Source organism: Anomaloglossus baeobatrachus, chromosome 5 (assembly GCF_048569485.1).
Source record: "Anomaloglossus baeobatrachus isolate aAnoBae1 chromosome 5, aAnoBae1.hap1, whole genome shotgun sequence".
NCBI classification, from domain to species: Eukaryota; Metazoa; Chordata; class Amphibia; order Anura; family Aromobatidae; genus Anomaloglossus; species Anomaloglossus baeobatrachus.
Window position 1 is genome coordinate 262,244,447 of NC_134357.1, and position 24,379 is coordinate 262,268,825.

At 48.6% G+C, this 24,379-nt stretch overlaps 1 protein-coding gene across 1 annotated transcript in view; it reads left to right on the forward strand.

The window, feature by feature from the left end:
• RNF20 (ring finger protein 20) overlaps positions 1-24,379 on the forward strand; it is a 140,687-nt gene that overhangs the window by 33,553 nt on the left and 82,755 nt on the right. The window contains exons 5-6 of the mRNA XM_075349378.1: positions 13,908-14,093; positions 14,189-14,307. Coding sequence (XP_075205493.1) covers positions 13,908-14,093; positions 14,189-14,307 — 305 coding nt within the window. The remainder of the gene's footprint in view (positions 1-13,907; positions 14,094-14,188; positions 14,308-24,379) is intronic.

Consider the following 24,379-nt stretch of genomic DNA (forward strand, 5'->3'; position numbering starts at 1 on the left):
ATCACAGAGCTCTGGCGGCAGACGCCTTAGTGCAAGATTGGTCGCAGTTCCGGCTCCCATATGTGTTTCCACCTCTGGCAATCTTGCCCAGAGTACTGCGCAAAAAAAAATCAGATCCGATTGCAGCCGCGTCATACTCGTCGCCCCAGACTGGCCGAGGAGATCGTGGTACCCGGATCTGTGGCATCTCACGGTCGGCCGACCGTGGTCACTACCAGGCCGGCCAGACTTACTGTCCCAAGGGCCGTTTTTCCATCGGAATTCTGCGGCCCTGAACCTGACTGTGTGGCCATTGAGTCCTGGATCCTAGCGTCTTCAGGATTATCCCAAGGGGTCGTTGCCACCATGAAACAGGCTAGGAAGTCCACTTCTGCTAAGATCTACCACAGAACGTGGAAGATTTTCTTAACCTGGTGCTCGGCTCAGGGAGGGTCTCCCTGGCCATTTGCATTGCCTACTTTTCTTTCCTTCCTGCAATCGGGGTTAGAAAAGGGCTTGTCGCTCGGCTCCCTTAAGGGGCAAGTCTCGGCACTATCCGTGTTCTTTCTGAAGCGTCTAGCACGTCTTTCTAAGGTGCGCAAGTTCCTACAGGGGGTCTGTCATATCGTACCCCCGTACAAGCGGCCGTTAGATCCATGGGATCTCAACAGGGTACTAGTTGCTCACCAGAAGCCGCCTTTCGAGCCTCTGAAGGAAGTTTCGTTTTCTCGCCTGTCACAGAAGGTGGCGTTTCTCGTTGCGATCACATCGCTTCGGCGAGTGTCTGAGCTGGCAGCTCTGTCATCCAAGGCTCCCTTCCTGGTGTTCCACCAGGACAAGGTAGTGCTGCGCCCCATTCCGGAGTTTCTCCCTAAGGTCGTATCCTCATTTCATCTTAATCAGGATATATCCTTGCCTTCCTTTTGTCTTCATCCGGTTCACCGGTATGGAAAGGCCTTACGTTTGTTAGGTCTGGTGAGAGCACTCAGAATCTACGTTTCCCGCACGGCGCACATGCGCCGTTCCGATGCATTTTTTGTCCTTGTCGCTGGTCCGCGCAAGGGGTTGCAGGCTTCTAAAGCCACCCTGGCTCGATGGATCGAAGAACCAATTCTAGAGGCCTACCGTTCTGCGGGGCTTCCGGTTCCTTCAGGGCTAAAAGCCCACTCACCCAGAGCCGTGGGTGCGTCCTGGGCATTACGACACCAGGCTTCGGCTCAACAAGTGTGCCAGGCAGCTACCTGGTCCAGTCTGCACACTTTCACCAAGCATTATCAGGTGCATACCTATGCTTCGGCGGATGCCAGCTTAGGTAGAAGAGTCCTGCAGGCGGCAGTGACACCCCCGTAGGGGAGGGCTGTTTTGCAGCTCTAACATGCGGTATTTCTTTACCCACCCAGGGACAGCTTTTGGACGTCCCAATCGTCTGGGTCTCCCAATAGAGCGCTGAAGAAGAAGGGAATTTTGTTACTTACCGTAAATTCCTTTTCTTCTAGCTCTTATTGGGAGACCCAGCACCCGCCCTGTTGTCCTTCGGGATTTTTTTGTTGTTTGCGGGTACACATGTTGTTCATGTTGAACGGTTTTTCAGTTCTCCGATGTTACTCGGAGTTAATTTGTTTAAACCAGTTATTGGCTTTCCTCCTTCTTGCTTTGGCACTAAAACTGGAGAACCCGTGATACCACGGGGGGGTATAGCCAGAAGGGGAGGGGCCTTGCACTTTTTAGTGTAGTGCTTTGTGTGGCCTCCGGAGGCAGTAGCTATACCCCAATCGTCAATCGTCTGGGTCTCCCAATAAGAGCTAGAAGAAAAGGAATTTACGGTAAGTAACAAAATTCCCTTCATTTTCACTTTTTCTTTGTCGCTCCATTGGGAGACCCAGACAATTGAGACCCAGACAATTGGGTGTATAGCTTCTGCCTCCGGAGGCCACACAAAGTATTACACTTAAAAGTGTAAAGCCCCTCCCCTTCTGCCTATACACCCCCCGTGCATCACGGGTTCCTCAGTTTTCATGCTTTGTGCGAAGGAGGCAGACATCCACGCATAGCTCCACATCTTAGTCAGCAGCAGCTGCTGACTATGTCGGATGGAAGAAAAGAGGGCCCATAACAGGGCCCCCAGCATGCTCCCTTCTCACCCCACTCTTGTCGGCGCTGTTGTTAAGGTTGAGGTATCCATTGCGGGTACGGAGGCTGGAGCCCACATGCTGTTTTCCTTCCCCATCCCTTTAAGGCTCTGGGTGAAGTGGGATCCTAATCGGTCTCCAGGCACTGAGACCGTGCTCCATCCACAGCCCCTGGGGACTCTGCTGGACAAGGAGCAGAGTATCGTCAGGGACAAGGCCCTGCTACTTTGAGGTACTCTGTGTCCCCGTGGGGACCGCGCACAGAAACACTGCAGCATTGCTGGGTGTGTTAGTGCGCCGGGGACCGCAGCGCTGACCGCGCTTGTGCCATCACACACTGCAGCGTGGCTGGGTGTGTTAGTTTACTGGGGACTACCGCGCTGACCGCGCGCTGCCATTTCACACTGCAGCACGGCTGGGAGTGTTAGTACGCTGGGGACTACCGCGCCGACCGCGCTTATACGCCGGCCGCGCTTATAACTTTAGTCCCCGGCTTTTGCGGCCTAGTCTCACTTTTTTCCCGCCCCCAGGCCTGCCAGTCAGGGGAAGGGCGGGACGCTGCAGAGGACGTCAGCGCTGAGGGCTGGGACATGCTTTGCATACTCCACCCCCCTCACTGTGCACAGTGGGGCACCAGATTCCCGCACTTTCTAGGGCACGCCCACGGCCCCCTCCTCTCCTCAGGACGCCGGCAGCCATTCCTGTCAGCTCTTCTCACGCTGGAGAGGGGAGACAAGCTCTGGGAGACCCAGGACAGGGATTCTGGTGATCACACAACCGCTTTGAGCGGGCGGTAAGCAGCACCTGAGGTGCTGGCCCCACTAGTGCAGAAGTGAACATATAGATTTATATGCTTATAGGCTATACTTTACACTGTATGGTGCACGGTTGATTTTTGGCTATATACCCTCCTGGATTGCTCAGAGGAGACAACAGCATGTCGTCCGCAAAAAGCAAGGGTGCCAAAGCACAGGCTTACTATGCTGCCTGCGCCGCATGTACGGCTATACTACCGGCAGGTTCCACCGACCCTCATTGTGTGCAATGCTCGGCCCCTGTGGCACTTTCTCAGCCGGAGCCTCTGCTAAGGGTGGCCCAGGGGGAACCACCTGCTAACACTGTCCAGGTGACGGGGACGGAGTTTGCAGTTTTTACTGATAGACTTTCTGAGACTATGGCTAAGATACTAGAAGCCTTGCAGTCCAGACCGGTATATCAGACCATGGGCACTGTTGAATCATTGCACCCCTGGTCCCCCTCAGTTGGAACAACAATGTGCTCCCGGGGTGTCTCATAGATCCCAGGGTGAGGTCTCTGACACGGACCGCAGCCCCAGACCGCCTAAGCGAGCTCGCTGGGAAATTCCCTCGACATCATCACATTGTTCAGGGTCTCAGCGGGAGGACTCTCTGTATGATGAAGCGGAGGTAGCTGATCAGGATTCTGATCCTGAGGCCGCTCTCAACCTTGATACTCCTGATGGGGACGCCATAGTGAATGATCTTATCGCGTCCATCAATCAAATGTTGGATATTTCTCCCTCAGCTCCTCCAGTGGAGGAGTCAGCTTCTCAGCAGGAGAAATTCCGCTTCAGGTTTCCCAAGCGTACAACGAGTATGTTTCTGGACCACTCTGACTTCAGGGAGGCAGTCCAGAAACACCGAGCTTGTCCAGATAAGCGTTTTTCCAAGCGCCTTAAGGATACACGTTATCCCTTCCCCACTGACGTGGTCAAGGGCTGGGCTCAGTGTCCCAAGGTGGATCCTCCAATCTCCAGACTGGCGGCTAGATCCATAGTTGCAGTGGAAGATGGGGCTTCACTCAAAGATGCCACTGACAGACAGATGGAGCTCTGGTTGAAATCCATCTATGAAGCTATCGGCGTGTCTTTTGCTCCAGCATTCGCAGCCGTATGGGCACTCCAAGCTATCTCAGTGGGTCAAGCGCAAAGTGACGCAGTCACACGTACGTCTGCGCCGCAAGTGGCGTCCCTAACCTCTCAGACGTCGGCATTTGCGTCCTACGCTATTAATGCTGTCCTGGACTCTGCGAGCCGTACGGCGGTTGCATCCGCCAATTCGGTGGCAATACGCAGGGCCTTGTGGCTACGGGAATGGAAGGCAGATTCTGCTTCCAAAAAGTGCTTAACCAGTTTGCCATTTTCTGGCGACCGCTTGTTTGGTGAGCGATTGGATGAAATCATCAAACAATCCAAGGGAAAGGATACATCCTTACCCCAGGCCAAACCAAACATACCCCAACAGAGGAGGGGACAGTCGAGGTTTCGGTCCTTTCGGGGCGCGGGCAGGTCCCAATTCTCCTCGTCCAAAAGGCCTCAGAAGGATCAGAGGAACTCCGATTCATGGCGGTCTAAGTCACGTCATAAAAAGACCGCCGGAGGTGCCGCTACCAAGGCGGCTTCCTCATGACTTTCGGCCTCCTCACACCGCATCCTCGGTCGGTGGCAGGCTCTCCCGCTTTTGCGACACCTGGCTGCCACAGGTAAAAGACCGTTGGGTGAGAGACATTCTGTCTCACGGTTACAGGATAGAGTTCAGCTCTCGTCCTCCGACTCGATTCTTCAGAACATCTCCGCCTCCCGAGCGAGCCGATGCTCTTCTGCAGGCGGTGGGCACTCTGAAGGCAGAAGGAGTGGTGGTCCCGGTTCCTCTTCAGCAACAGGGTCACGGTTTTTACTCCAACCTGTTTGTGGTTCCAAAGAAGGACGGGTCTTTCCGTCCTGTCCTGGACCTAAAACTGCTCAACAAACACGTAAAGACCAGGCGGTTCCGGATGGAATCCCTCCGCTCCGTCATCGCCTCAATGTCCCAAGGAGATTTCCTTGCATCGATCGATATCAAAGATGCTTATCTCCACGTACCGATTGCTCCAGAGCATCAGCGCTTCCTGCGCTTCGCCATAGGAGACGAACACCTTCAGTTCGTGGCACTGCCGTTCGGCCTGGCGACAGCCCCACGGGTTTTCACCAAGGTCATGGCTACAGTAGTAGCGGTCCTCCACTCTCAGGGTCACTCGGTGATCCCTTACTTAGACGATCTGCTGGTCAAGGCACCCTCTCAAGAGGCATGCCAACACAGCCTCAACGCTACTCTGGAGACTCTCCAGAGTTTCGGGTGGATCATCAATTTTCCAAAGTCAAATCTGACACCGGCCCAATCGCTGACATATCTTGGCATGGAGTTTCATACCCTCTCAGCGATGGTGATGCTTCCGCTGAACAAACAGCGGTCACTGCAGACAGGGTTGCAATCTCTCCTTCAAGGTCAGTCACACCCCTTGAGGCGCCTCATGCACTTCCTAGGGAAGATGGTGGCAGCAATGGAGGCAGTCCCTTTCGCGCAGTTTCACCTGCGTCCTCTTCAATGGGACATCCTACGCAAATGGGACAGGAAGTCGACGTCCCTCGACAGGAACGTCTCCCTTTCTCGGGCAGCCAAAGCTTCCCTTCGGTGGTGGCTTCTTCCCACTTCATTGTCGAAGGGGAAATCCTTCCTACCCCCATCCTGGGCGGTGGTCACGACGGACGCGAGTCTGTCAGGGTGGGGAGCAGTCTTTCTCCACCACAGGGCTCAGGGTACGTGGACTCAGCAAGAGTCCTCCCTTCAGATCAATGTTCTGGAGATCAGGGCAGTGTATCTTGCCCTAAAAGCGTTCCAGCAGTGGCTGGAAGGCAAGCAGATCCGAATTCAGTCGGACAATTCCACAGCGGTGGCATACATCAACCACCAAGGCGGCACACGCAGCCGGCAAGCCTTCCAGGAAGTCCGGCGGATTTTGATGTGGGTGGAAGCCACGGCCTCCACCATATCCGCAGTTCACATCCCGGGCGTAGAAAACTGGGAAGCAGACTTTCTCAGTCGCCAGGGCATGGACGCAGGGGAATGGTCCCTTCACCCGGACGTGTTTCAGGAGATCTGTTGCCGCTGGGGGATGCCGGACGTCGACCTAATGGCGTCCCGGCACAACAACAAGGTCACGGCATTCATGGCACGATCTCACGATCACAGAGCTCTGGCGGCAGACGCCTTAGTTCAGGATTGGTCGCAGTTTCAACTCCCTTATGTGTTTCCACCTCTGGCACTGTTGCCCAGAGTGTTACGCAAGATCAGGTCAGACTGCCGCCGCGCCATTCTCGTCGCTCCAGACTGGCCGAGGAGGTCGTGGTACCTGGATCTGTGGCATCTCACGGTGGGCCAACCGTGGGCACTACCAGACCGACCAGACTTGCTGTCTCAAGGGCCGTTTTTCCATCTGAATTCTGCGGCCCTCAACCTGACTGTGTGGCCATTGAGTCCTGGATCCTAGCGTCTTCAGGGTTATCTCAAGAGGTCATTGCCACTATGAGACAGGCCAGGAAACCAACGTCTGCCAAGATCTACCACAGGACGTGGAAGATATTCTTATCTTGGTGCTCTGATCAGGGGTTTTCTCCCTGGCCATTTGCCTTGCCCACTTTTCTTTCCTTTCTTCAATCAGGATTGGAAAAAGGTTTGTCGCTCGGCTCCCTTAAGGGACAAGTCTCAGCGCTCTCTGTGTTCTTTCAGAAGCGTCTTGCCAGGCTTTCTCAGGTACGCACGTTCCTGCAGGGGGTTTGTCACATTGTCCCTCCTTACAGGCGGCCGTTAGAACCCTGGGATCTGAACAGGGTTCTGATGGCCCTTCAGAAGCCACCTTTCGAGCCTTTGAAGGATATTTCTCTTTCTCGCCTTTCGCAGAAGGTGGTCTTCCTAGTAGCAGTCACATCACTTCGGAGAGTGTCTGAGCTAGCAGCGTTGTCATGCAAGGCTCCTTTCCTGGTGTTTCACCAGGACAAGGTGGTGCTGCGCCCGGTTCCGGAATTTCTTCCTAAGGTGGTATCCACCTTTCATCTCAATCAGGATATCTCCTTACCTTCTTTTTGTCCTCATCCAGTTCATCAATGTGAAAGGGATTTGCATTTGTTAGATCTGGTGAGAGCGCTCAGAATCTACATTTCCTGTACGGCGCCCCTGCGCCGCTCGGAGGCACTCTTTGTCCTTGTCGCTGGTCAGCGTAAGGGGTCACAGGCTTCCAAATCCACCCTGGCTCGGTGGATCAAGGAACCAATTCTCGAAGCCTACCGTTCTTCTGGACTTCCGGTTCCCTCAGGGCTGAAGGCCCATTCTACCAGAGCCGTGGGTGCGTCCTGGGCTTTGCGGCACCAGGCTACGGCTCAGCAGGTGTGCCAGGCGGCTACCTGGTCGAGCCTGCACACTTTCACCAAACACTATCAGGTGCATACCTATGCTTCGGCGGATGCCAGCCTAGGTAGACGAGTCCTTCAGGCGGCGGTTGTCCACCTGTAGGAACGGGCCGTTTTACGGCTCTATTACGAGGTATTATTTTACCCACCCAGGGACAGCTTTTGGACGTCCCAATTGTCTGGGTCTCCCAATGGAGCGACAAAGAAGAAGGGAATTTTGTTTACTTACCGTAAATTCCTTTTCTTCTAGCTCCAATTGGGAGACCCAGCACCCGCCCTGTTCCCTTCGGGCTGTTGTTTTTTCGTGTACATGTTGAATGGTTTCAGTTCTCCGAAATTTCTTCGGATTGAAGTTACTTTAAACCAATTTATTAGCTTTCCTCCTTCTTGCTTTTGCACTAAAACTGAGGAACCCGTGATGCACGGGGGGTGTATAGGCAGAAGGGGAGGGGCTTTACACTTTTAAGTGTAATACTTTGTGTGGCCTCCGGAGGCAGAAGCTATACACCCAATTGTCTGGGTCTCAATTGTCTGGGTCTCCCAATTGGAGCTAGAAGAAAAGGAATTTACGGTAAGTAAACAAAATTCCCTTCATTTCTTTATTTTTCAATGGTGAAAAGGGGTTGATTACACCTTTTTATATACTTTTTTTTTATTGTAAAAGTATGTTTTATTATATTTTACTATGGTATTACAGTATACTAACATTAAGATTCAGCTATGAAGCCCAGCGTCCGGCTGAGCTTCCATGGAGGGCAAAGCTGCCAGCCATATGGGTCTATAGCTGGCCTGCCATGATAATCCATTAGGCCCACCAGCTAATAGGCCATTTAAATGCTGCTGTCTATGATTGAATAGTTTTGCAGAAATCCCTTTCCTGGGAGATGCATGTATAATCCAGCTCACCATGTGATATGTTCCTCATCATCATGGAGCTCAGGATTTTACCTCCCCACAGCCAATACAATCCAAAGAGCACAACAAAGAAGCCGCCTCCTAAACATGCGATTTCCTCTGTATTTGATTCAAATGACAGCAGACAATAAGCACATGAGGCGACCAGTATGCACCAACAATGGCAATGTGTAGAATAGACCTAGAATTTGAAGGAGAAGGACCCTTCTCTGATTTAAAACTTAGGAGTAAAAGAATGCCTCCTATCAGTGAATTTAATAGCACTGATATTTTTCTCAAGTTAGTCTGTGATGACATTAAGAAAATTAATCCTAGGTCTACATCAGCTCCTCCCAACATTACCCAAGCTCAGAGATTGGCCATACAAAATCTTGGAACGAACTCTGAGCTTGTTATTAAATCCTCCGATAAAGGAGGAAACGTTGTGGTCATGAATCGCAAAGACTACCTTATTATGTGTCAGGTGATCCTTTCAGATCGTAATACTTATGAGACCCTTAAGCAAGATCCTACTGGGCTATATACGAGAGAACTGAAGGCCTTGTTGGATGAAGCCAGGATGTCACGTCTTATCTCGGTGGAAGAACTTGATTTTTTACTGCCTAAGTGTCCAATGGTGGCGACCTTTTATGCGCTCCCTAAAGTGCACAAGGGGGTTAATCCCCTAAAAGGTCGCCCCATTGTTTCGGGTGTTGACGCATTGTGTCAACAATGTAGTATCTATATTGACAAGATCCTTCGCCCCTTTGTTTCTGCCTTGCCCTCTCATTTGAGGGATACTTTAGATCTGCTTGGTAAGATTGAGGGTCTGACGGTCGCCCCAGATGACATCTTAATATCTATTGACGTTGAATCCCTTTATAGCTGCATCCCACATGATGTTGGAATAAAAGCAGTGGAGTACTTTTTGGGAATGCGGGGCGTTTCCATGGCCGCACATAATCAATTTATGTCACGACTGATTCGGTTTATATTGACACACAATTATTTCATCTTTAATACCAAATTTTACCACCAGCTCAGGGGCACTGCGATGGGGAGCCCTTGTGCTCCCACGTACGCAAACTTGCTCCTGGGTTGGTGGGAGGAAACAGTGGTTTTCTGCGAGGATGATCTGAAATGGTGCCCCCAGATTAAGTTCTGGGGGCGCTATATTGATGATATTCTTGTGGTGTGGTCTGGGTCTCTTGACCTATTTAATGGATTCATACAACATCTCAATGACAATGACCTGGGACTCAGATTCACCTTTGAGATCGGTGGTAACAAAATTCCATTTTTGGATGTGTTAATAACCAAAGAGCCGAATGGGAATCTCAGTACCACGATATATAGGAAGCCCAATGCCACAAATAGTCTCCTGAATTGGGGGAGTTATCATCCCAAAAATTTAAAGGCAGGCATCCCTAAAGGTCAATTTCTAAGAATACGTAGAAATTGTACAACATTGCTGGAATTTAACAAACAGGCAGAGGATCTTAGGGGGAGGTTTAGAGAGCGGGGTTATCCCGGGAGAGTGATTGAGCAGGCATACCAAAATGCTCTCACTAAAACCAGAAGTGACCTCCTTGTGTCAACTCCTAAGGACGAAACGAACAATTTAACAAGGCTGATAGGGATGTATGACGATCAGAATGGTAGGATCGTGTCAATACTGAGGAAACATTGGAACATCTTGAAAAGTGACCCAGACATTAGTGGGACTATTTGTGATCATCCCTCAATAACATATAGGAGAGGAAGAACCCTGAAGGATGAATTGGTGCATAGTTTTTATGTTCCACCTAAGAAAAGCGGTACATGGTTGGATCTGAGGGAGGTGGGTACTTTTAAATGTGGATCGTGTATATACTGTAAGTATATTACACCCTCTAAGGAGTTTGGAAGTTCCCACACAGGCAGAATCTACAAGAACCTTAACTTCGCTAATTGTAAGACGGAAGGAGTAATCTATATGTGCACATGCAGTTGCCCGAAAGACTACATAGGCAAAACTAAGAGACAGCTGAAAGTCAGGATTGGCGAGCATTTGGGGGACATAAGAAATAAACGGGATACCCCCCTAGCTCGTCATGTAAATAGCTGCCACCATGGGAATCCTGACTCTATTTCATTTAGGGTGATTGAAGTGATCCCATTACCAGTCCGTCTTGGCGATTGGGATAAGAAACTTTTGCAGAGGGAGTCACGCTGGATTTTCTGGCTGGACTCCGTCAACCCCAGCGGTCTCAATGAACAACTGGTTTTTTCTAGCTTCATTTAGCCAGCCAACTTTTGTTCCCCCCCCCTCCCCTTTACTTTCTTTCTTCTTTCTCCCTTTAACCTGTGTCCAAGGTTGTCCCCTTTGGACTAGAGCCACGTATATAGTTAGGTTAATGAATCCTGAGTTGAGACAGCCATGGCTCGCTAATGATGTGTTCACGAGCATTGTTCATCTATGATTTAATTTTCATGGATTTATGTATGGGTCTATTCTAAATTGTTTTTTGATCCTAGGTATTTTTTGGTATTCGAAATTACATATTTTCCTCAAACTAATTTAACCATAATTCTCTTTGTGGTCTTGTATATTGACTTTAATGATGAGGTATTATTACATATAGTATGGGTTAGGTCCGTGGTTTGCGGTCTTCTTGGGAGATATTAAATATCATGTTTTTCAGAGAGACCATAGGAGTCCCATTATATGATTGAGCTTCATCGCTGTGGAGTGATTGTCTGGTGGATAATGACAGAGTGTGCTGCTGGCACTATTTTTTCTTTGGGAAGGCCGGTGGAGGTATAGCGTAGTACTTCCTCCCTTTAGGATTACTGTTCCAATTAGTGGAGCGCACTGTGCGTTCCACGGCAGGCTGAATTCCAGCAGCGTCCGGTATTGAAGCCCGCTGACATCACTTCCTGTGACGTTGGTGCTTACCAGCGTCACTTCCGGGGATTCCTCACTAGCGCTCCGTACCTGGACCCTCCTAGTCTACGTCATTTTCTATGACGAGTATAGGATTTCCTCACTTCCGGCTTTCCGGAGCTGTGGGTGGCGTCTGGCGCCATTTTTAAATACAGGCGCTGCCAGCACAGTATGAGACGCCGGATTACAAGTCCTACACGTGGCAAACTGCAGCCAGATTTTCTACCCTAATAGGGAGCCCCTGATGAACCCCGATGTGACTTGCGATCGGGGGGAAACGCGTTGGGCAGTGCTTTGGTGGTGTCAATTTGGACCCTGATGTATTTACATCCGTCATAGGACTTCTATGATTAAGCTAAGTACTATGCTTATATCTTACAATTTCTGTTATGGTTATGTGGACCTTAGTAACTGGCTCATAATCCACTGCATGTATCACCTTCTGTGAAGTTCATTTTGCCTTCTATGAAAGTGTCTACAATATCTTATTTTGCCTTCTGTGAAGTGTGCACCCTATGTTTATTTAACTATACGGACTGTTGTCTCCCAAAAAATTTTTTGGAGGGAGCTTTTGGTACGTGATCAATGGGTCATTAGGATATTCTATTTAGGACATTTTAGGCATTGCCTTTGTCTTGTCATGCGAAATTGTGACTATCTCCTTCTTTTCTGGAATTGAGGGTGCTCATTTGAGTAGTTCATGGAACCTAGGAGGTCTTTCCAAGGGTTCTTTATATTGTAGGCACATTTGACTTACTACCTTTGTCTTGGGCATGTTTAGAGATACGTGAGTGGTATATATAGGCACCACAGTAACTATTGGTGTGCCAATTTCTGAAGCTTGATAAATACTGTTGGTATGGTCCACTTGTAACACTCTATACTATTTAATGAAGACTGTTCTATTGTTATGATTGTATGAGATTTCCCTTGAGTATTTTCTGCAAAGTGCAACCGTCCCTCACTTCCTCCTTCCCAGACTAGCTGCACAATAAGACCAGCGAAGGGAAAGCAGGGTGAGTCTTCGTTGAGTGGGGGCGCCACAGCGCTTAGGTTTAGGGTGCCAACCTCCGCGGCAAGGCAGGGCCTCTATAGGGTTCGTTTGGCCATACCCTGGTTGCACTTTCTAAATCTGGATTGGATATTCATACACTATTTGACTGTTTCAAACCAATCTAGATTGGATATTTATATACAATCTGACTGTTTCAATAGGCAGTATTAATTGCTATGTACTAGGGACGTGCATTTTCCCTTTTTCTGGTGCTAGCCAGCGTGACCTCCTGAGTGAAGGGGTCCTCTACTTTCCTGGCGGTTATTGGAATTTATGTCCCGTCTATGTGTGTTTTGTTTTTGTTTGGGGTATGTTTTAATAAGCATTAAATAAAATATAAAGTATTTTTAAAGGGGTTTTTTGGTCCTTTGGTCTATACACTTGATCCCTCCCCTATATTGAAGTTTTTCGGTCTTTTCCTAGAATAGACCTGGGATCAGATTACGGTCAAGACAGGCTTCAATCTGATCGAGAGCATGCTCAGAAGGATTCAGGCAGTGTTGGAAAACAAAGGTGGATTTACAAAATACTAACAAAAAAAAATTTTGAATTTAAGGAGCAAAACAATGCAATGACATGACAAGAATCTGCATAACTAATCATATGCTAAATAATTGCAAGACAAATTTATGTATGAGATAACCAAGGTGATTGTCTATAAAATAAAGGTCGCCTCATGTTCACAGATATAGAAGATGGTGAGATCTGAATTTTTGGCTTTCAGGCTTCATAACATTGTTACCCTTTTGCTCATCACTGTAAAAATGCAATTCTCCTATAAAGCCCAGCCTCTAGCTCAACTCACAAGGAGGGTGAAGCTGGCAGCCATAGGGCCTTTTATCTGGCCCCTGGCTGCTATGATAACTCATCAGGTGCATCAGCTAATGGAGAATTTAAATGCCGCTGTAAGTGATTTGACAGTAGCAGCTAAATGGTTGACGGCAGCAGTTGAACTAGCTCCATCCACGGCTGTTACGCCATGTATGCTGTTACGCCATGTATGCTGTTACGCCATGTATGCTGTTACGCCATGTATGCTGTTACGCCATGTATGCTGTTACGCCATGTATGCTGTTACGCCTGCATCGGTTCATATTGAAATTTTTTTGTTATGTAGCTTAAATGCCACTGTTAAGGCCCCTTTACACGCAACAACATCGCTAACGCGATATCGCTGGGGTAACGGAATTCGTGACGCACATCCGGCGTCGTTAGCGATGTCGTTGCGTCTGACACCTACGAGCGACCGCTAACAATCCAAAAAGCGGCACAAATCGTTGATTGTTGCCACGTCGTTCCTTTCCCAAATATCGCTGCTCTTTTGGGACGCCGGTTCGTCGTTCCTGAGGCAGCACATATCGCTACGTGTGACACCCCAGGAACGACGAACAACAGCGTTCCTGCGTCCCCCGGCAACTAGGTTGGGGTGACATTAATGTGTGGAGTGACACTCACATCTATTAAAGGCGAATGTTGGCTGTAGAACACAGCTGGCGTCTGATTAGTATACAGCAGGCTCAGCTCCTGTGCCCACTCTATACAACTCCGCATCCGACCTTAGACAAATATGCATGTCATTGGTTGTTAATGGGTTATTTGGTCAGGAAAACCACTAAATGTTGAGAAGATACAGGACTGTGCCTTTTCCAGATTTTTCTGTAACTGATGGTCTTTTCCTTGTAGGCGATGGACTGACGGAGTCCTCCTTCTCTTTCTTGGGCACTCTGGCGAGCAGCAGCAGTGAGGAGATCGAGTCTCAGCTGCAGGAACGTGTGGAATCCTCTCGCCGAGCCGTTGCCCGCATTGTGTTGGTCTATGATCGTTTACATGCCCGGCTGGACCAGGTGTCTGCTAAACTCAACAGCAATGGTAAAACGTCCTGCATGTAGTAACATTGTATCTTCATGGTTTCTGAGTGCACTGAAGCCATTCTTTGGTATTCACTATCTGTGTATTTTTTGCAGACCCATCACAGATGGAAGAAGCTGTTAAAGAATTGAGCTCCATGTTAAATAATGAGAACATGCGTCTTCAAGAAGTGTGCAAGCGGCTGCAGGAAAAGCAGCAGAACATGACTCAAGAGGTTTGGAGAATTGTTTTCTCACCTGTAGTCAATCAGCTACCAGCAGTGAGACACAATAATTACACAGTAGACACTATGACCCTACTCTTGTAGTAGAGGCCCAAGACAGATTTTATCAAGACAAATATTTCTAAAAAGTGTGTGGTCTTTAGTCTGCAGTGACCTTACTTAATTTTTAAACAGAGTGCTCATAATGTGTCCCCCCTGGTCACAGAGCAAACTGTGCAGCTGCACAGTTGTCGCTCTTACTGCCCAATACTGATGTAGCTGATCACAGCAGGGCAGGAGAAGAAGCTGAACGAGACTTCCAGTACATCTTCCAGTACACCTTCTGTAATGCAAGACATTTTATCAATGGTATGTCTGGAAGGAACTTGAAAGTGTGTGGCCTAAGCAGACTTCAACATTGGTACTAAACTATTCATGATTAAAATTGGTGTAAGATGCTTGCAGAAGAGGTGTGTTGTGTATGTGGTGTATATAGCTGGGTGAGTATGTGTTGCAGCATTATACTATGTATGTATATAGAGCTGTGTATGTATATGTAGCAGAGCTATGTGTATGTATGTTTATACAGCTGTGTGTGTATATATGTAGCAAAGCTATGTTAATATATCTGTAACAGAGCTATATATGTGTATAGAGGTGTGTGAGTATATGCAGCAGAGCTATGTGTATATACAGTCATGTTTGAAAGTGTTGACACCCTTGAACCTGCTCCGGAATGGGAAGTATATTTTCCAGAAAATTATTGCAGTTACATTTGTTTATTTCCTTTTGTGTGTATTGGAACAACACAACAACAAATACAAAGAAAAAAGGCAATGTGGACATCATTACACACAAAACTCCAAAAATGGGATGTACAAAATTGTTGTATCCGTTCCAAAGTGTGGGTAAACAACTTTATTTCAAGCATGTTATGTTCATTCAAATTCACCTGTGGCAAGAAACACATGTGGGCAATATGAAAATCACACCTGAAACCAGAATAAAGGGGAGAAGTTGACGCAATCATTGCATTGTGTGTCTTTGTGTGCAACACTAAGCATAGAGAACAGAAAGAGAAGAGAATTTGAGAACCAAAATTGTTGAAAAATATCAAGAATCTCAAGGTTACAAGTCCATGTTCAAAGATCTTGATGTTCCTTTCTCTAAGGTGTGCAACATAAAGTTTACTCCCCATGACACTGTAGCGAATCTTCCTGGACGTGAGCAGCAGAGAACAATTTATAAAAAGGTTGCAACTGAGTATAGTCCGGATGGGGGATAAGTAGCCCCAATCAAGTTCCAAAGAAATTCAAGCCGTCCTGCAGGTGCAGGGTGCATCAGTGTCAGCGGGAACTATCCGTCAACATTTAAATGAAATGAAACGCTTTGGCAGGAGACCCAGGAGGCCCCCACTCATGACATAGAGACATAAAAAAGGCTGCATTTGCTGAAATTTATTTTAGCCAAAATCCTTCTGGGAAAGTGTCTTGTGGACAGATGAGACCAAGATACTGAAAACTAAAGGCCTACAAAGAAAATAGCACAGTACCTTTTGTCAAATATGATGGAGATTCAAAGATGTTTTGGCATTGTTTTGCTGCCTGTGACACTGGGTGCCTTGACTATGTGTAAGGCATCATGAAATCTGAAGATTACCAAAGTATTTTTAGTCGTAATGTAGTTTACAGTGACAGAAAGCTGGGTCCTAGGTCTTCCAGAAACACAATGACCCTAAACATGCTTCAAGAAGCCCCCAGAACTGGATGGAAACAAAGTGCTGTAGAGTTCTGAAGCGGCAGCAATGAGTACAGATCTAAATCCCATCGAACACCTGTGATGAGATCTTAAAATTGCTGGGAGAAGAATGCACCCTTCAAATATGAGAGACCTGGAGCAGATAACAAAAGAAGAGTGCTCCAAAACTCCATCTGAGAGGTGTAAGCAGCTTGTTGATGGTGATAGGAAATGATTGATTGCAGTTTTTTATTCCAAAAAGTTAAGGGTGCAAACAATTTTGTCCAGTCCTTTTTTGGAGCTTTGTGTGAATTTATATCCAATCTGCCTTTTCTTTGTCGCTCCATTCGGAGACCCAGACAATTGGGGTGTATAGCTTCTGCCTCTGGAGACCACACAAAGTATTACACTTTAAAAAGTGTAACCCCTCCCCTCTGCCTATACACCCTCCCGTGGACCACGGGCTCCTCAGTTTTATGCTTTGTGTGGAAGGAGGCACATCCACTCATAGAAAAAAAAAAAAGATTTCTCATACATAGTATGATGGATGGAAGAAAAGAGGTCCCCTATGGGGTCCCCAGCATGCTCCCTTCTCACGCCACTATGTCGGCGGTGTTGTTGAGGTACCCATTGCGGGTACAAAGGCTGGAGCCACATGCCGTCTCCTTCGCCATCCCTTATGCGGCTCTGGGAGAAGTGGGAGCCTCACCGGTCATTCACCTGCTGAGACCGTGCTCCATCCGCAGCCCCTGGTGGAACCTGCTGGACCGGAGCGTTTTCATCCCCAGGGACCGGACCCTGCACCTTCAAGGTACTCTGTGTCCCCATGGGGGGACGGTACGGGGAGAGAGGTCGCCTTTCTCCCCAGTAGCGCCGTCCATTGTTTTTTCATCGGACTTCCGCGCCGACCGTGCCTGCTTGTCGGGCACGGCCTTAAATTTAGTCCCCGGCTTCATCGCGGCCTAGTCGCGAAAAATCCCGCCCCCGGGCCTGCCTGTCAGGGGTAAGGGCGGGATTATCGACAGAGGGCTGGAGCATCTTTGCATGTCTCCCCTCCCCTCTAATGGACCACTATGGGGCCTCCAGATTCCCGCCTTTGGCTCCACTCCCCCCTTGAGACCTCCGGCGGCCATGTTTGGCATTCTGCCGGTGTATGCTGCAGCTGCACAGCTCTACAGCTCCGGGGGACCCACGACAGGGGATATATATATATATATATATATATATATATATATATATATATATATATATATATATATATAATATGTATATATATATATATATATATATATATATTATATATATATATATATATATATATAATATATATATTCGGAACGGCTGTATAACCCTTTCCCATATACCCTCAGTGGTCGCTCTCCTTAGGGACACTTATTGCTTACAGCATGTCGTCCACAAGGAGCAAAGCCCCTAAGGCACAGGTTTTTTTTCGCAGCCTGTACCTCTTGTGGGGCTATGTTGCCTGCGGGATCCACCTACCCTCACTGTGATCAATGCTCGACTCCTGCCACGCTTGCTCAGCCGGAGCCTAGGGCACTTGTGGGCCCCTCAGCTCATGTAGATCCCCCTGCTCCCCCTGAGCAGGCTGCAGGGACAGAGTCACCGTCATTGGACTCTTTCGCGGATAAACTATCTCAGTCACTTTCTCAATCCATTGCACAGTCTATGGACAAATGGTCATCTAAGCTCCTTGAGGCATTGCAGTCCAGACCGGGCTCTTCACAGGCCCCGGCCCCTGTTAGTTTGTCTCCTCCAGGGCCTTCTCTGTCCGGACCGCAGCGCGCTCCCAGGATAGCCCCTAGGTCCCAGGCGGAGGACTCCTGGCCGGATCGCAGTCCCAGACCGGCTAAGCGGCCTCGCTGGGACTCTTCCCCGGCCTCCTCACGCTGCTCTGGATCTCAGCTTGAGGACTCTCAGGATGACGAGGCGGACGTGGGAGCTCAGGGCTCTGACCCTGACTTCGCCCTCAACCTTGATACCCCTGAGGGGGACGCCTTAGTAAATGATCTTATTTCGTCCATCAACCAGGTGTTGGATCTCTCTCCCCCGCCTCCACCTGTAGAGGAGTCGGCTTCTCGGCATGAGAAACACCAATTTCGATTCCCCAAACGTACGCGCAATTAGTTTTTTGATCACTCTAACTTCAGGGACGCTGTCCAGAAGCCCAGAGCGGTCCCGGACAAGCGTTTTGCTAAAAGGCACTCTGACACGCGTTACCCCTTTCCACCTGAAGTCGTTGAGGGCTGGGCACACTCTCCCAAGGTGGATCCGCCAGTCTCTAGATTGGCTGCTAGGTCCGTTGTGTCTGTTGCCGATGGCTCATGCCTGAAGGATGCCACTGACAGACAGATAGAGCTCTTGGTGAAGTCTATTTATGAGACCACGGGCGCGTCTTTCGCCCCGGCCTTTGCAGCTGTGTGGGCTCTCCAAGCAATCTCGGCATGTCTGACTGAGATTAATGCTGTCACACGGAATTCTGCTCCGCATGTTTCTTCCTTGACCTCTCAGACATCAGCTTTTTCGTCCTACGCCATGAACGCCGTCCTGGACTCCACTAGCCGTACGGCTGTAGCATCTGCTAACTCCGTGGCAGTCCGCAGGGCCATGTGGCTGCGCGAATGGAAAGCAGACTCTGCTTCCAAAAGGTTCTTAACTGGTTTGCCTTTTTCTGGCGAACGTTTATTTGGCGAACGAGTGGATGAGATTATTAAGGAATCCTCAGGAAAGGACTCCTCCTTACCCCAGTCCAAACCTAAGAGACCTCAGCAGAGAAAAATCCAATCGAGGTTTCGGTCCTTTCGTCCCTCCGCCAAGCCCCAATCCTCTTCGTCCAACCGGCCGGAGAAAGGCCAGAGGAACTCCTATGCGTGGCGGTCCAAGTCACGCCCCCAAAAGGCCGCAGGAGGCACGGCCTCCTCATGACTCTCGGCCTCACCTAGCCACATCCTCGGTCGGTGGCAGGCTCTCCCACTTTGGCGATGCCTGGTGGCCACATGTTCAAGACCGGTGGGTGAGAGACATTCTGTCTCATGGTTACAGGATAGAGTTCAGCTCCCGACCTACGGCTCGTTTCTTCAGAACCTCTCCACCCCCCGCACAGGCCGAAGCACTTTTTCAGGCAGTGGACGCCCTAAAGATCGAAGGAGTTGTGATTCCCGTTCCCCTTCAGGAACGTGGTCGTGGATTTTACTCCAACTTGTTCGTGGTGCCAAAAAAGGACGGGTCATTCCGTCCCTTTCTGGACCTCAAGCTACTCAACAGACATGTGAGAACCAGACTGTTTCGGATGGAATCTCTCTGCTCGGTCATCGCCTCGATGTCACAAGGAGACTTCCTAGCATCGATCGACATCAAGGATGCTTATCTCCATGTGCCGATCACACCCGAATATCAACGTGTCCTGCGTTTCGCCATCGGGGACGAACACCTCCAGTTCGTAGCATTGCCCTTCGGCCTGGCGACAGCCCCACGGGTTTTCACCAAAGTCATGGCATCCGTCGTGGTGGTCCTGCACTCTCAGGACCACTCGGTGATCCCCTACTTAGACGATCTCCTAGTCAGGGCCCCTTCTCGGGTGGCGTGTCAACAAAGTCTTACCGTCACTCTGGCGACTCTCCAGCAGTTCGGGTGGATCATCAATTTCCCGAAATCCAAGTTGACACCGACCCAATCACTGACTTACCTCGGGATGGAGTTTCATACCAAGCCAGCGTTAGTCAAGCTACCGCGGGACAAACAGCTTTCTCTGCAGGCGGGGGTGCAATCACTTTTTCGGAGTCAGTCACACCCCTTAAGGCGCCTCATGCACTTCCTGGGGAAGATGGTTGCAGCTATGGAGGCAGTGCCATTCGCGCAATTCCATCTACGACCACTCCAATGGGACATTCTTCGCAAATGGGACAAGAGTGCGGCTTCCCTCGACAAGAACATCTCTCTTTCCCTTGCAACCAAAACATCACTTCAGTGGTGGCTCCTACCCACATCTCTGTCTCGGCAAAAATCCTTCCTCCCCCCCAACCTGGGCCGTGGTCACCACGGACGCAAGCCTGTCAGGTTGGGGAGCGGTTTTTCTCCACCACAGGGCTCAAGGAACCTGGACTCCGATAGAACCGTCCCTTCAGATCAATATCCTGGAGATAAGGGCAGTATATCTAGCCCTATTGGCTTTCCATCGGTGGCTGGAGGGCAGACAGATCCGAATCCAGTCGGACAACGCCACTGCCGTCGCCTACATCAACCACCAAGGCGGCACTCGCAGTCGTCAAGCCTTCCAGGAAGTCCAGCGGATTCTGCAGTGGGTGGAAGCCACAGGCTCCACCATCTCCGCAGTTCACATCCCGGGCGTAGAAAACTGGGAAGCAGATTTTCTCAGTCGTCAGGGCATGGACGCGGGGGAATGGTCTCTGCATCCAGACGTGTTCCGAGAGATCTGTCGCCGCTGGGGAACGCCGGACGTCGATCTCATGGCGTCACGACACAACAAGGTCCCGGCCTTCATGGCACGGTCTCAGGATCACAGAGCTCTGGCAGCGGACGCTCTAGTCCAGGATTGGTCGCAGTTTCGACTCCCTTATGTGTTTCCCCCTCTGGCGATGCTGCCCAGGGTACTACGCAAGATCAGGTCCGACTGCCGTCGCGCCATTCTCGTCGCTCCAGACTTGCCGAGGCGGTCGTGGTATCCGGATCTGTGGCATCTCACGGTGGGTCAACCGTGGGCACTTCCAGACCGCCCAGACTTGCTGTCACAAGGCCCGTTTTTCCATCTGAATTCTGTGGCCCTCAACCTGACTGTGTGGCCATTGAGTCCTGGCTCCTAGCGTCTTCAGGGTTATCTCAGGATGTCATTGCCACCATGAGACAAGCCAGGAAGCCAACATCCGCCAAGATCTATTACAGGTCTTGGCAAATCTTCCTATCCAGGTGCGCTGATAACGGCTTTCCGCCATGGCCGTTTGCCTTACCCACATTCCTTTCATTCCTACAATCTGGAATGGACAAGGGTTTGTCCCTCGGCTCTCTCAAGGGCCAAGTATCGGCGCTATCCGTGTTTTTTTCAAAAGCATCTAGCCAGGCTTCCGCAGGTCCGCACGTTCCTGCAGGGGGTTTGCCACATGGTCCCACCTTACAAACGTCCGTTGGAACCTTGGGATCTTAACAGGGTCCTGACGGCTCTTCAAAAGCCGCCTTTTGAGCCGCTGCGGTATGTCTCTCTCTCCCGTCTTTCGCAGAAGGTGGCCTTCCTGGTGGCAGTCACATCACTTCGGAGAGTGTCTGAGCTTGCAGCGCTGTCATGCAAAGCCCCCTTCCTGGTTTTTCACCAGGATAAGGTGGTTCTGCGTCCTGTCCCGGAATTTCTCCCTAAGGTGGTATCCCCTTTTAATCTAAATCAGGATATCTCCTTGCCTTCCTTTTGCCCTAATCCAATTCACCAGTGTGAAAAGGATTTGCACTCTTTGGATCTAGTGAGAGCACTCCGGTTCTACGTGTCTCGCACGGCGCCCCTGCGCCGTTCAGATGCGCTCTTTGTCCTTGTCGCTGGCCAGCGTAAGGGCTCTCAGGCCTCCAAGTCCACCTTGGCTCGGTGGATCAAGGAACCGATTCTCGAGGCCTACCATTCTTCTGGGCTTCCGCTCCCTTCAGGGCTGAAAGCCCATTCTACCAGAGCCGTAGGTGCGTCCTGGGCATTGTGGCACTGGGCAACGGCTCAGCAGGTGTGTCAGGCAGCTACGTGGTCTAGTCTGCTGTCTTGCTAAATTCTACTAAAAAGGGGGCTGAAAGCCCGTACTTACGAAGCGCTCACTGATATCCTAATCAGGCACGAATACTAATATTCTTTATAGCAAGATACTATTTATTTTAATAGCACATGAATATAATCAATGGTACATAGGCATTTAGAATCTTATAGTCATAGAAACTTATACAATAACAGAAATATGCATCAACATTACCGTTATGTTGTAGCAATCCTTTCACATCGGAGGGAACTCGAGTTAAGATAAGGAATCAACATGGCATGGCATCACAGGAACAGTGCGTACGTACACTTCAATGTCCTGGAAGGTATTTCCCTACCATTAAGCGAGTTCGGTGTATATTTTATAGGAAAATATTGTAGGTTGGGTTTACATGGTCACCAGCATATGACAGCTGAGTCATGTTCATGTAACTTGACCACAAAATGTTGTAGGTAACGGCAGCTTCCTGCACATCTCCTGCACATCCTGTCAGTTGACAACTGGCTGACCACAGTTTAGTGAAATATTGCAATGAGCCGTAAATTTCATCCTTAAAACTGTCTTTAAGCTAACCACAAGTTTCCTGTAAGTGGAACTGTAAATGTTACTTCCTTTATCTTCAACTGCTTCAAGACATGTATTCCCTGGTCATCATTTTGGCCCTCCAAAGGACATCTTCTTTGATACTGAATTATTGATGGATCAAATAATATCTGGGATCACTCCTATCTTATGATTATGATCTGATTCCTATCTAATCACACATTCTTTCAGTCATATCACATTGGTATCACAATCAGTCCTTGATCCCAGGGATTATTTTCCATCATCAGTATTCCACTAGAAGAAGATCACTCGGAATATACCATACCATGACCAAGAAATATTGTTTGCCACAAATTTTGTTTTCTTGGTTTGTTTAGATAAACGTTGAATCACAAATATAATCACTTTCACTACTTTTGTACAGTATATTAAAACTAAAAGCAATATTATCTGAAAAGCTCCCTTGAACATCATGTGTTTTGGCATTTGCTCGATATTCAAAGGAATCATTACACATTACATTTCCCGATATGTTACTAGAAGTTTCACTAGTCCCATTTATGAACATATTGGCATAAGGCCATAACATATCATGAATTGTCCTTTCCACTAAGCTGGGTTCAAAAGCATCTACAGTCCATAGAGATGAATCCCAGGTTAGTCAGTCCAGTCTTATATCTTAGTACCCAAATTCCTCCCTTAAAAGCCAGATATTGCAAATTGGTGACTGTTGCATTCAAATTTCCTTGCCACCATGGAAGATTGATCCATCCCACTATGGAAATGGGTACTGTAGTATTCTATAGACGAACACTTTGAGTGTCTTTATAAGCAAGATGATCAGAACAACTTTTCTACTTTAAGATTTCCTCCATCGATACCGGGACATCCAGATAAGGGATACTGGTGGCTGTAACCGGAGAATGTGTACAGATCCAGCAATCTGTGTGTTGAAAATGTGATGGTGCATCAGAAATTCATTCGCCATAGGTTCCTCCTGATGTAGACTTGTCCATCCAACGACCAGAGAGGCAAACATCAAACACAGGAATTTCTCCATCTCATCACTATCGAGCTCTTCCCAGTAACCGATACCATGGATTCCGCTTATTTACCACACCTTCTGCAAATAAAGATACACTATTATTCCTGTAAATAACATTTTTCTTGTGGGACATATTCCCACTTCCCCACTCCTGGTCTCATTATCAGGAGAGTACGATCTTTAACGACCGCTATTACCTCTGTCTCTGAGGGCGGTCCTTGGAGGTTTTGAATCCATATTTTTGCTCCTACATTTGTAATATTAGAGGATCCAAAACCTTTAGTACCCCGTATTGTTAATTCTGCTGGGGCAGTTCCTTCTCTTATTTCAGACAAGTTTATTGGGATAATCAACATCTGAGCCACCCTCTGGTGTTTCATCAATATCAAAGGTTCATTTCCAAAATTTAGCATCAGTACCTTGATTTCTCCCTGATAATCTTCCTCTATTACCCCTCCCACCACTATGGCTCCTTTTAACACTAAACTAGAACTAGTGGCTATTTGACCATAATGATCCTTTGGTATATGGCAACCCAATCCTGTTGAAATTGGTTTTACCTTACCTGGGGGTACCACGACAGTTTCCAATGTACTGAGGTCTAAACCTGCTGAATAAGGTGTCGCTCTTTCTGGTGTGCCCAAACAGCTGTACCTTGCCTTGTCAACTGTTGGACTGACTTGTCTGATGGCTGCTGCTTTATCTGCTTCTGAATTAAACAAACGTTCAAGTGAGTTAGTAGGGACATGAGCATCGACATGAAATACAGTGGTCTTGGTAGATTGAATAATCCCTTCAATGTCTTGCCACACTTCCCCGACCATCTCAAACACATTTTGCTGTTCCTCTCCCCATTGGAACTCATATTTTTTCCTCGTTACGTTGTACAAATGAGCCAACATTTGTCCCAAATGAGGGATATGTTGTCTCCAAAAATCAAACAATCCAATATAAGACCGAGTCTTCTGTTTGGATTTAGGGACCAGAAAATTAATAA